The sequence below is a fragment of the Siphateles boraxobius genome, unplaced genomic scaffold (genome assembly GCF_051911475.1).
Source record: "Siphateles boraxobius isolate OS27281-9 unplaced genomic scaffold, OSU_SipBor_1 120, whole genome shotgun sequence".
Lineage (NCBI taxonomy): Eukaryota > Metazoa > Chordata > Actinopteri > Cypriniformes > Leuciscidae > Siphateles > Siphateles boraxobius.
The window spans coordinates 1,215,001-1,227,799 of record NW_027508723.1 but is presented as its reverse complement, the minus strand read 5'-3'; the positions used below and the strand labels follow the sequence as shown (position 1 = coordinate 1,227,799).

At 36.8% G+C, this 12,799-nt stretch overlaps 1 protein-coding gene across 4 annotated transcripts in view; it reads left to right on the top strand.

Annotated features, from left to right (window-relative positions):
- lzts3a (leucine zipper, putative tumor suppressor family member 3a) overlaps positions 1 to 12,565 on the top strand; it is a 30,930-nt gene extending 18,365 nt beyond the window's left edge. For all 4 annotated transcript variants that reach the window (XM_077222489.1, XM_077222488.1, XM_077222486.1 and 1 more), the window contains exons 5-7: positions 7,319 to 7,510; positions 8,476 to 8,706; positions 10,435 to 12,565. In XM_077222489.1, coding sequence (XP_077078604.1) covers positions 7,319 to 7,510; positions 8,476 to 8,706; positions 10,435 to 11,073 — 1,062 coding nt within the window. In that variant the 3' untranslated portion in view covers positions 11,074 to 12,565. The remainder of the gene's footprint in view (positions 1 to 7,318; positions 7,511 to 8,475; positions 8,707 to 10,434) is intronic.
- The last annotated feature ends 234 nt before the right edge of the window (positions 12,566 to 12,799 follow it).

The window sequence follows — 12,799 nt, the reverse complement described above, 5'->3', positions numbered from 1 at the left end:
TGTATTACTTTTGAGTTACTTTCACCAAAATAACTATACAGAAGTAGAACTTAACATTCTAAAATGACTAGGGCTGTAACGATATGCGATATGAAACCGAAATCGCGACACTCAGATCCAGGAACCTGCAGAATCGCAACACACCCCTTCCAACTCCCAGCGTTATCCTTCCCGTCCAGATCCAATGCTACCACATCTTTAAATTACTATTAGTATTATTTGAAGTTAACTTAACATTATAAAATATGTAGACCTACACCACAAAACTAGTTGAGGATAAATTATTTAAAATTTGGGAATTCCAGCGTTATGGACATGACATTTGCAGACTTGCAGTCAAAACTTATATAATTATATAAAATTCTCAGAAAATGCATTAATACCAAAATATTGAAACGTCTGTTTATCCATAGGCTCCTCCCAGAAACGAGTCCAGACATTAGAAAACTATCAGTCTACACATGCGTTTTATATGTAATATTAGGGAAATCGACAGTCATGTGTGACAAAAAAAATCTTTAACTTTTAGGAGGCAACGATTTTTTTTTGTGTAATTCTGTGAATTACACTGCGCAAATCTAATGAAGAAGGGTTGGCTCTCCACAGAACATAAAATATTCATTTTATTTTATTTTTCGTGTTCGCATTTATGAGGAAAAAACAATTTTACAGACGTGACAGTTCTCCGTTACGGACGCGACCGCTCTGAAGCGGCACTAAAAGACTGCTTTAAAACTTTCACAGACACCTTACACAGAAGACACGAAGCCTTTCTTTAAAGTGAATTTCGTTTTGTATTAATTGTACGGACCTGAAAAATATATCTATATTGAAATGTCTACTTGTAAACAGAACAATTTAAAACGAAAGAAAACAGACTGCTCTCTGCTTATGAAATGAAATGTGCATTTCTCTCTGGTGCATCCACTAGCCTACTGCGAAGATCGCGAGTCAGCATCGTCAACTTCATCTTGACTTTATTAATAAACAATCAACATGTCTCCTTGCTATATTTGACATATTCATAATCATTGTTTTTGCCGGTTCTTTGTGACAGCTTTTAGGTGCTTTATCGGCAGCGCCGCCGCCCTTACATGAACGCGTCACAACGGCATCAAAAACATGATTGCGTGATGAAAACATGAAAAATAACACATAAACATAGCCTAACTGTTTAGAAAGAAAACACAGAACGAATAGCCTAATGCGCATACGTCCATCTCGCGAATGTAGGCCTAGTCTTCTTCATGCCATCTTCACCATTAGCCGCTTTTCCTCCGGCCAGCGTGAGCACAGAGGCCGAAATCATCCTCACGGCACTCCTGTAAAAAATAAATCGCTTTACAAATATATATCAGACGCTGCCATTTAGTCTTTAATTACAGACTTGGACACCACACGCGGCTATTGACTGACCACGAACAGGTAATTTAGCCTACTTGCATCTTTCATTCGTTAATGTCTGGCGGTCTTGCTGTTTTTTTTTTTACAATTAAAACTAAAAGTCTGTTGTAACGCAAGCCTTACCAAACATGTACCGAGTAAAATATTACTGAAAATTGATTAGTAATGCCTTACACTACTGCGTTACAGCAAAACGTAATATGTTACTGTAATGCATTACTTTTGTAACGCGTTACTCCCAACACTGCTCATGATTAAAGTGCATTTACTCATGATTAAAGTGCATATACTCATGATTAATGTGCATATACTCATGATTAAAACAGTGCATATACTCATTATTAATGTGCATATACTCATGATTAATGTGCATATACTCATGATTAAAGTGCATATACTCATGATTAATGTGCATATACTCATGATTAAAGTGCATATACTCATGATTAATGTGCATATACTCATGATTAAAGTGCATAAGTTCATGATTAAAGTGCATATACTCATGATTAAAGTGTATATACTCATGATTAATGTGCATATACTCATGATTAATGTGCATATACTCATGATTAATGTGCATATACTCATGATTAATGTGCTCCACAGGCTCTGGCGGTTTAATATAGGCGTTCTGAAGGAGGCAATGCGTTCGTGTAAGAAAACTATCCATATTTAAAACTAAATATATTTCCGGCAGACGGCCTACGCACCGATTTACACTTTTATGATGGATAGATGCACTTTTATGATGGATGGATAGATGCACTTTTATGATTTAATATTCAATAATATTATTGATCTGCCTTAGTTAAGGTGGACGTTGACTCAATTTTCTTTTAGAAACAAACTCTGTTATATTATTTTCATGTTATCACTGTGAAGCTGCTTTGATACAATCTGTATTGTAAAAAGCGCTATATAAATAAAGGTGACTTGACTTGACTTGACTTTTATGATGGATAGATGCACTTTTATGATGAATAGATGCACTTTTATGATGGATAGATGCATTTTTATGATGGATAGATGCACTTTTATGATGGATAGATGCACTTTTGATGCACTTTTATGATGGATAGATGCACTTTTATGATGGATAGATGCACTTTTGATGCACTTTTATGATGGACGGATGCACTTTTATGATGAATAGATGCACTTTTATGATGGATAGATGCATTTTTATGATGGATAGATGCACTTTTATGATGGATAGATGCACTTTTGATGCACTTTTATGATGGATAGATGCACTTTTATGATGGATAGATGCACTTTTATGATGGATAGATGCACTTTTATGATGGGTAGATAAACTTTTATGATTGATAGATGCACTTTTATGATGGATAGATAAACTTTTATGATGAATAGATGCACTTTTATGATGGATAGATGCACTTTTATGATGGATAGATGCACTTTTATGAAGAATAGATGCACTTTTATGATGAATAGATGCACTTTTATGATGAATAGATGCACTTTTATGATGGGTAGATAAACTTTTATGATGGAGAGATGCACTTTTATGATGAATATAGATGCACTTTTATGAAGAATAGATGCACTTTTATGATGAATAGATGCACTTTTATGATGGATAGATGCACTTTTATGATGGATAGATGCACTTTTATGAAGAATAGATGCACTTTTATGAAGAATAGATGCACTTTTATGATGAATAGATGCACTTTTATGATGAATAGATGCACTTTTATGATGAATATAGATGCACTTTTATGATGGATAGATGCACTTTTATGATGAATAGATGCACTTTTATAATGAATAGATGCACTTTTATGAAGAATAGATGCACTTTTATGATGAATAGATGCACTTTTATGATGAATAGATGCACTTTTATGATGAATAGATGCACTTTTATGATGAATATAGATGCACTTTTATGAAGAATATAGATGCACTTTTATGATGAATAGATGCACTTTTATGATGAATAGATGCACTTTTATGATGAATATAGATGCACTTTTATGAAGAATAGATGCACTTTTATGATGGATATAGATGCACTTTTATGAAGAATAGATGCACTTTTATGATGAATATAGATGCACTTTTATGAAGAATAGATGCACTTTTATGATGAATAGATGCACTTTTATGATGAATAGATGCACTTTTATGATGGATATAGATGCACTTTTATGAAGAATAGATGCACTTTTATGATGAATATAGATGCACTTTTATGAAGAATAGATGCACTTTTATGATGGATAGATGCACTTTTATGATGAATATAGATGCACTTTTATGAAGAATAGATGCACTTTTATGATGGATAGATGCACTTTTATGATGAATATAGATGCACTTTTATGAAGAATAGATGCACTTTTATGATGGATATAGATGCACTTTTATGATGAATATAGATGCACTTTTATGAAGAATATAGATGCACTTTTATGAAGAATAGATGCACTTTTATGATGGATAGATGCACTTTTATGATGAATAGATGCACTTTTATGATGAATAGATGCACTTTTATGATGGATATAGATGCACTTTTATGAAGAATAGATGCACTTTTATGATGAATATAGATGCACTTTTATGAAGAATAGATGCACTTTTATGATGGATAGATGCACTTTTATGATGAATATAGATGCACTTTTATGAAGAATAGATGCACTTTTATGATGGATAGATGCACTTTTATGATGAATATAGATGCACTTTTATGAAGAATAGATGCACTTTTATGATGGAGAGATGCACTTTTATGATGAATATAGATGCACTTTTATGAAGAATAGATGCACTTTTATGATGGATAGATGCACTTTTATGATTAATATAGATGCACTTTTATGAAGAATAGATGCACTTTTATGATGGATATAGATGCACTTTTATGAAGAATAGATGCACTTTTATGATGGATAGTTCCACTTTTATGATGGATAGATGCACTTTTATGATGGATAGATGCACTTTTATGATGGATAGATGCACTTTTATGATGAATAGATGCACTTTTATGATGAATAGATGCACTTTTATGATGAATATAGATGCACTTTTATGAAGAATAGATGCACTTTTATGATGGATATAGATGCACTTTTATGAAGAATAGATGCACTTTTATGATGAATATAGATGCACTTTTATGAAGAATAGATGCACTTTTATGATGAATAGATGCACTTTTATGATGGATATAGATGCACTTTTATGAAGAATAGATGCACTTTTATGATGAATATAGATGCACTTTTATGAAGAATAGATGCACTTTTATGATGGATAGATGCACTTTTATGATGGATAGATGCACTTTTATGATGAATAGATGCACTTTTATGATGAATAGATGCACTTTTATGATGAATATAGATGCACTTTTATGAAGAATAGATAAACTTTTATGATGAATAGATGCACTTTTATGATGGATAGATGCACTTTTATGAAGAATAGATGCACTTTTATGAAGAATAGATGCACTTTTATGATGAATAGATGCACTTTTATGATGGGTAGATAAACTTTTATGATGGAGAGATGCACTTTTATGATGAATATAGATGCACTTTTATGAAGAATAGATGCACTTTTATGAAGAATAGATGCACTTTTATGATGGATAGATGCACTTTTATGAAGAATAGATGCACTTTTATGAAGAATAGATGCACTTTTATGAATAGATGCACTTTTTGGTGAATAGATGCACTTTTATGGATAGATGCACTTTTATGATGAATAGATGCACATTTATGATGGATAGATGCACTTTTATGATGAATAGATGCACTTTTATGATGGATAGATGCATTTTTATGATGGATAGATGCACTTTTATGATGGATAGATGCACTTTTGATGCACTTTTATGATGGATAGATGCACTTTTATGATGATAGATAAACTTTTATGATGGATAGATGCACTTTTATGATGATAGATAAACTTTTATGATGGATAGATGCACTTTTATGATGGATAGATGCACTTTTATGATGGACAGATGCACTTTTATGATGAACAGATGCACTTTTATGATGGATAGATGCACTTTTATGATGGATAGATGCACTTTTATGATGGATAGATGCACTTTTATGATGGACAGATGCACTTTTATGATGAACAGATGCACTTTTATGATGGACAGATGCACTTTTATGATGAACAGATGCACTTTTATGATGGATAGATGCACTTTTATGATGGATAGATGCACTTTTATGATGGACAGATGCACTTTTATGATGAACAGATGCACTTTTATGATGGATAGATGCACTATTATGATGGATAGATGCATTTTTATGATGGATAGATGCACTATTATGATGGATAGATGCACTTTTATGATGGATAGATGCATTTTTATGATGGATAGATGCATTTTTATGATGGATAGATGCACTTTTATGATGGATAGATGCACTTTTGATGCACTTTTATGATGGATAGATGCACTTTTATGATGAATAGATGCACTTTTATGATGGATAGATGCACTTTTATGATGGATAGATACACTTTTATGATGAATATAGATGCAGTTTTATGATGAATAGATGCACTTTTATGATGGATAGATGCACTTTTATGAAGAATAGATGCACTTTTATGAAGAATAGATGCACTTTTATGAATAGATGCACTTTTTGGTGAATAGATGCACTTTTATGATGGATAGATGCACTTTTATGATGAATAGATGCACATTTATGATGGATAGATGCACTTTTATGATGGATAGATGCACTTTTATGAAGAATAGATGCACTTTTATGAAGAATAGATGCACTTTTATGAATAGATGCACTTTTTGGTGAATAGATGCACTTTTATGATGGATAGATGCACTTTTATGATGAATAGATGCACATTTATGATGGATAGATGCACTTTTATGATGAATAGATGCACTTTTATGATGGATAGATGCATTTTTATGATGGATAGATGCACTTTTATGATGGATAGATGCACTTTTGATGCACTTTTATGATGGATAGATGCACTTTTATGATGATAGATAAACTTTTATGATGGATAGATGCACTTTTATGATGGATAGATGCATTTTTATGATGGATAGATGCACTTTTATGATGGATAGATGCACTTTTATGATGGATAGATGCATTTTTATGATGGACAGATGCACTTTTATGATGAATAGATGCACTTTTATGATGGATAGATGCACTATTATGATGGATAAATGCATTTTTATGATGGATAGATGCACTATTATGATGGATAGATGCACTTTTATGATGGATAGATGCACTTTTATGATGGATAGATGCACTTTTATGATGGACAGATGCACTTTTATGATGAACAGATGCACTTTTATGATGGATAGATGCACTATTATGATGGATAGATGCATTTTTATGATGGATAGATGCACTTTTATGATGGATAGATGCATTTTTATGATGGATAGATGCACTTTTATGATGGATAGATGCACTTTTGATGCACTTTTATGATGGATAGATGCACTTTTATGATGAATAGATGCACTTTTATGATGGATAGATGCACTTTTATGATGGATAGATACACTTTTATGATGAATATAGATGCAGTTTTATGATGGATAGATGCACTTTTATGATGGATAGATGCACTTTTATGAAGAATAGATGCACTTTTATGATGAATAGATGCACTTTTATGATGGATAGATGCACTTTTATGATGAATAGATGCACTTTTATGATGAATAGATGCACTTTTATGATGGGTAGATTGCCCCCCCCCCCCCAAAAAAAACAACCCAACAACAACCCAGTTACGATGCTGAAAATTCAGTAAATTGTGAAGTGAAGTCAATATAAATATAACAAAATAAATCCAGCACCCCAACCTAAAGCATGTTCCCGCGCCCCTGCAGGTGACCCGACGGGCCCAGCGCTCCCAGCATGCACTGCAGGCCCAGATCGGGCGTCTCCAGCAGGACAAGCGCCGGCTCCAGGACGAGATGACGCTCCTGCTTGCTCAGAGAGAAGAACTGGAGAAGAAGTGCTTGGACTTCAGGAAGGAACAGGCCGATATTCTGCCCAGACTCGAGGAGACCAAGTGGGAGGTCCGTCTGAAGAGTACACTGCAAAAAATGCTTTTCTTACTCTGTATTTATGTCTTGTTTCCAGTCCAAATATCTAAAAATTCTTAAAACAAGATGCATTTACTAGATGAGTAAAATGACAAAAAATAAATAAATCTTGTTTTATCTTGACAAACAAAATTTTTACTTGAGTAAAATGACAAAAAAAAAAGCTTGTTTTCTGGAGAAATAAATAAAAATTAAGTGTGATTTTGCTTAAAACAATTAAAACGATTCAGCCCAGACTGGAGGAGCATCAGAATCAATCAGCCGTTTGAACTAATTGACTCACTCAAGGCATTTACCGCCACCAATCGCAGTATTAGTTTCTTATTTAGAGTATCATTTCATTCAAAAAAATATAATATTTTGAGGATATTTTGCCTCATATTATATCCCTTAAAATCATCTGACCTTAAACACCAAAATGACATATATGAGCGTTTTTTCCTTGAAAAAAAGATACGTCATACCTTAAAATATCTTGAATGTAACTTGACACCCTTGCCACATTTAGTATGCGCGGTTCTATGAATATGCAGATGAGCCCCGCCTCCACTCACTCACTAACTCAGAGATCCACTCGTTGACGATCACACGTTGATCTGATTGGTTACAAGGTAGTTTGTGACGTCAGAAACACCAGCGATTTCAAACCGTGTTTTTGAGACTGTCTTTGGTTCACTGCAGTTTTAAGCAGAAAATACTCAGCAATGCTGTCGACTAATGAATTTACACATGGTTTGTCTTAAATCATATTAAAAACACCACATAGACATATAAACAACATTAAAAGCTGGATTTTCACCACAGGGGGACTTTTACTAAACTGTTTTGGTCAGTAAATCTGTGTGTGTGTGTTGGTGTGTGTGCGTGTGTGTGTGTGTGTGTATGCATGTGTATGCGTGTGTGTATGTGTGCGCGCATGTGTGTGTGTCTGTGTGCAGGTGTGTCAGAAGGCGGGTGAGATCTCTCTGCTGAAGCAGCAGCTTCGGGACAGTCAGGCTGAGGTGACGCAGCGCGCCGGAGAGATGGTGGCCCTGCGGGGTCAAATGAAGGAGCTCAACGCCCAGCTGAGAGAGAGAGAGGAGAACGAGATCAGCCTGAAAGAGTCGTTCTGCACCAAGACCCTGGAGCTGGAGCGCTGCGAGGCCGAGCTGCAGGCCATGCTGGCCGAGGTACACACACATCACAAGAGTGCACGTCTGTCAGGGGCTTGTTTGTGTGACATACACTGCTAAAAATGCTTTTCTTAGTATTTTTGTCTTGTTTCCAGTCCAAATATCTAAAAAATTCTTAAATCAAGATGCATTTACTAGATGAGTAAAATAACATTAGATATTATGTTGTTGCTTAAAAAAAGCTAAATTATCTGCCAATGGAGTAAAAAAAATTGTTAATTCAAACAGAAACAAGATTATTTTTCTGACCCCATTGGTGGATAATTTTGCTTGTTTTAAGCAGTAACTCACCCAATTAAAATCTCTTAAAGAATTTTTAGATATTTGGACTGGAAACAAGACAAAAATACTAAGTAAGAAAAGCATGCACTGCGAGGACGAGCTACACACCACAAGTGTTCGTCTGTCGGTAGCTTGTTTGTGTAACATTAGCAAACATATTATTAGCTGTTTAATAACCTAGTCAAGACAAAGTCTAAAAAGAAATCGCTTATTGCATCTTTAAATCATAATTGCTATTTTTATCAGAAAGATCGCAATTAGATATTTTACCCACATTTACTTGACATGTTGTATCGGACCGAGCAGCACAACACTCTTGTAGCCAATCAATAGTAGGGGGCATGTCTACACATGATGGAGGAGAGAGAGTGAGTCAATCAGCATTAGGGGGTGTGTCCACTCATGATGGGGGAGGAGAGAGACTGAGCCAATCAGCATTAGGGGGTGTGTCCCCTCTTGATCGGGGAGGAGAGAGGGTGAGCCAATCAGTAGTAGGGGGTGTGTCCACTCTTGATCGGGGAGGAGAGAGAGCCAATCAGACGCAGGGGGTGTGTCCACATGATGGGGGAGGAGAGAGAGTGAGCCAATCAGCAGTAGTGGCTGTGTCCACTCTTGATCGGGGAGGAGAGAGAGCCAATCAGCAGTAGGGGGCGTGTCCACTCATGATGGAGGAGGAGAGAGACTGAGCCAATCAGAAGTAGGGGGTGTGTCCACACATGATGGGGGAGGAGAGAGGGTGAGCCAATCAGCAGAAGGGGGTGTGTCCACTCTTCATCGGGGAGGAGAGAGAGAGCCAATCAGAAGCAGGGGGCGTATCTACATGATGGGGGAGGAGAGAGAGTGAGCCAATCAGCAGTAGGGGGTGTGTCCACTCTTGATCGGGGAGGAGAGAGAACCAATCAGCAGTAGGGGGCGTGTCCACTCATGATGGGGGAGGAGAGAGGGTGAGCCAATCAGCAGTAGGGGGTGTGTCCACTCTTGATCGGGGAGGAGAGAAAGAGAGCCAATCAGCAGTAGGGGCGTGTCAACTCATGATGTGGGAGGAGAGAGCGTGAGCCAATCAGCTTTAGGGGCGTGTCCACACATGATGGGGGAGGAGAGAGAGTGAGCCAATCAGCAGTAGGGGGCGTGTCCACTCTTGATAGGGGAGGAGAGAGAGTGATCCAATCAGCTGTAGGGGGCGTTTCCACTCAGGATGGGGGAGGAGAGAGAGTGAGCCAATCAGCTGTAGGGGGCGTTTCCACTTGCATTGCGAGTTCATGCATTTGGGGGCGTAGTAGTGAAGGGAGGGGCGTGTCTGTTTGGATTGATTTCAAAGTGTTTCTGAGAAATCTCTTACTGCACCTTTAATTCATAATTGCCATTTATATCAGAAAGATCGCTATTACATATTTTCCCCACTTTTTCTTGATATGTTGTTGATATGTTTAACCTTGTCTTCAGGTCACAGTGCTGCGGGACAAGCTGAGCGCGTTCGAGTCGGAGGTCACGCGTCTGAAGAAGGCCCTCGGTGAACTCGGCAGCAGCTCCAGTCGTCCCAGCGATCCCAGTCTGTCCGATATGGGGCAACTGGTGGCGTCCCGTAGCCGAGAGCATCTCATGTCCCCTTCGGATCCGCCAATGTCACTCCCGGCGCTCCCGGCTCCCGATCGGCTCCTCAGCGACGACTCCAAGGTCCAGTGGGCGGAGTCAGGTGACCTTCGCCGTCAGCTAGAGCGACTGCAGGGCGAGCTACGTCTCGAGCGCCAACAGCGCGAACGTCAAGCACTAACATTCGCACAGGAACGCCAAACCTGGCATGACGAGAAAGAGCGCGTGCTGAAGTACCAAGCGCAGTTGCAGCTAAGCTACGTTGAGATGCTACAGAAGAACCAGGCGCTTGAGGAGCGCGTGGACAAGCTAGGAGCCAAAATGGCCGCTCCGGCTCTGGCTTTACCAGAGGCGCCAGTTTCCGTGTCAATATCGCTAACATCTCCGACCCCGCCGGTGGAAGAGAAGAAGAAGATGCCGGAGATGCACCAACTCGCCCCGCCGTGGCCCGTTCCAACCCGACTGGAGAGGATCGAGTCCACCGAGATCTGACTAAAACCAAGATTACAATAGCATTCAGTACAATCCGAAAACGAAACCGCTTCCGAGGACTGTCCAAGGATGCCCTGCTTGTCTAGGGCGGGTGTTTGGGTTGAGGGCAGGGTAGTTATGAGCCTTAGCCTTAGCTTTATCGGCTTGTCGAGGGCTGGTTAGTAGTGCAGATGAGCTGGCCGCTAGTCAGTCGCGAGAGGAAACGTAGCACTCAGGGGTTTAAGGGCGTAAACAATTCAGACTGGGTTCAGGCTATTAATAAATCACCATCTTATAGAATATAAGAAGAATATACTTGTTAGCAGCATTCAAAACAATCAAAACGGGAGTTAAGAGACGAGAGTTTCTCTTAAAGGGAAGATCTCGCGACACACCATCACCGTTTTTGGACCAAATCTTAGTGCCAGTCGTGAGGCCGTTTGTTTATTGGACTGGAAGGCCAGAAACATACTCTGTGCATAACTAATGAGACCGATTTGCTACTGTTCAAAAGTTTGGGGTCTTTTATGTGCAAGGCTGCATTTATGTGATCAAAAATGCAGTGAAATATTATGAGAATTTAAAATAACTGTTTTTTATGTGTAATTTATTCCTGTGACCAAAGCTGAATTTTCAGCATCATTACTCCAGTCTTCAGTGTCACATGATCCTTCAGAAATCACTATAATATGATGATTTGATGCTCAAGAAACATTTATGATTATTATTAATGTTGAAAACAGTTTTTATTTTTGTAGAATCTGTGATACTTTGTTGCACAGATGAGTTAAAAAGAACTGCATTAGAACATTATAAATGTCTCTTTTGAACAATTTAATGCATCCTCGCAGAATAAAAGTATTAATGTCTTTTTAAAAAAAGAAAATTGGACCGACCCCAGACTTTTGTATGGTTGTGTAGCAAGATATAGATAACTAACATTGAGCGCTGTGTTACACTGCAAGAAAATGGTTTACTTATTTAGTATTTTTGTCTTGTTTCCAGCAAATATCAAAAAATTCTTAAATATAGATGTATTTACTAGATGAGTAAAATGACATAAAATATTAAATCTTGATTTCAGGGGGAAATAAACAAAAATTAAGTGAGTTGTTGCTTACTTAAAAAAAGCAAAATTATCTGCCAATGGGGTCAGAAAAATAATGTTAATTCAAACAGAAACAAGATTATTTTTCTGATCCCATTGGCAGATAATTTTGCTTTTTTTAAGCAACAACTCACTTATTTTTTTTTTATTTCCCCTGAAATCAAGATTTAATATTTTATGTCATTTTACTCATCTAGTAAATACATCTAGATTTAAGAATTTTTAGATATTTGGACTGAAATAAGACAAAAATACATCAAGATTTAAGTATTTTTAGATATTTGGATTGAAACAAGACAAAAATACATCTAGATTTAAGAATTTGTAGATATTTGGACTGAAACAAGACAAAAATACATCTAGATTTGAGAATTTGTAGATATTTGGACTGAAACAAGACAAAAATACATCAAGATTTAAGATATTTGGATTGAAACAAGACAAAAATACATCTAGATTTGAGAATTTTCAGATATTTGGACTGAAACAAGACAAAAATACATCAAGATTTAAGATATTTGGATTGAAACAAGACAAAAATACATCTAGATTTGAGAATTTTCAGATATTTGGACTGAAATAAGACAAAAATACATCTAGATTTAAGAATTTTTAGATATTTGGACTGAAATAAGACAA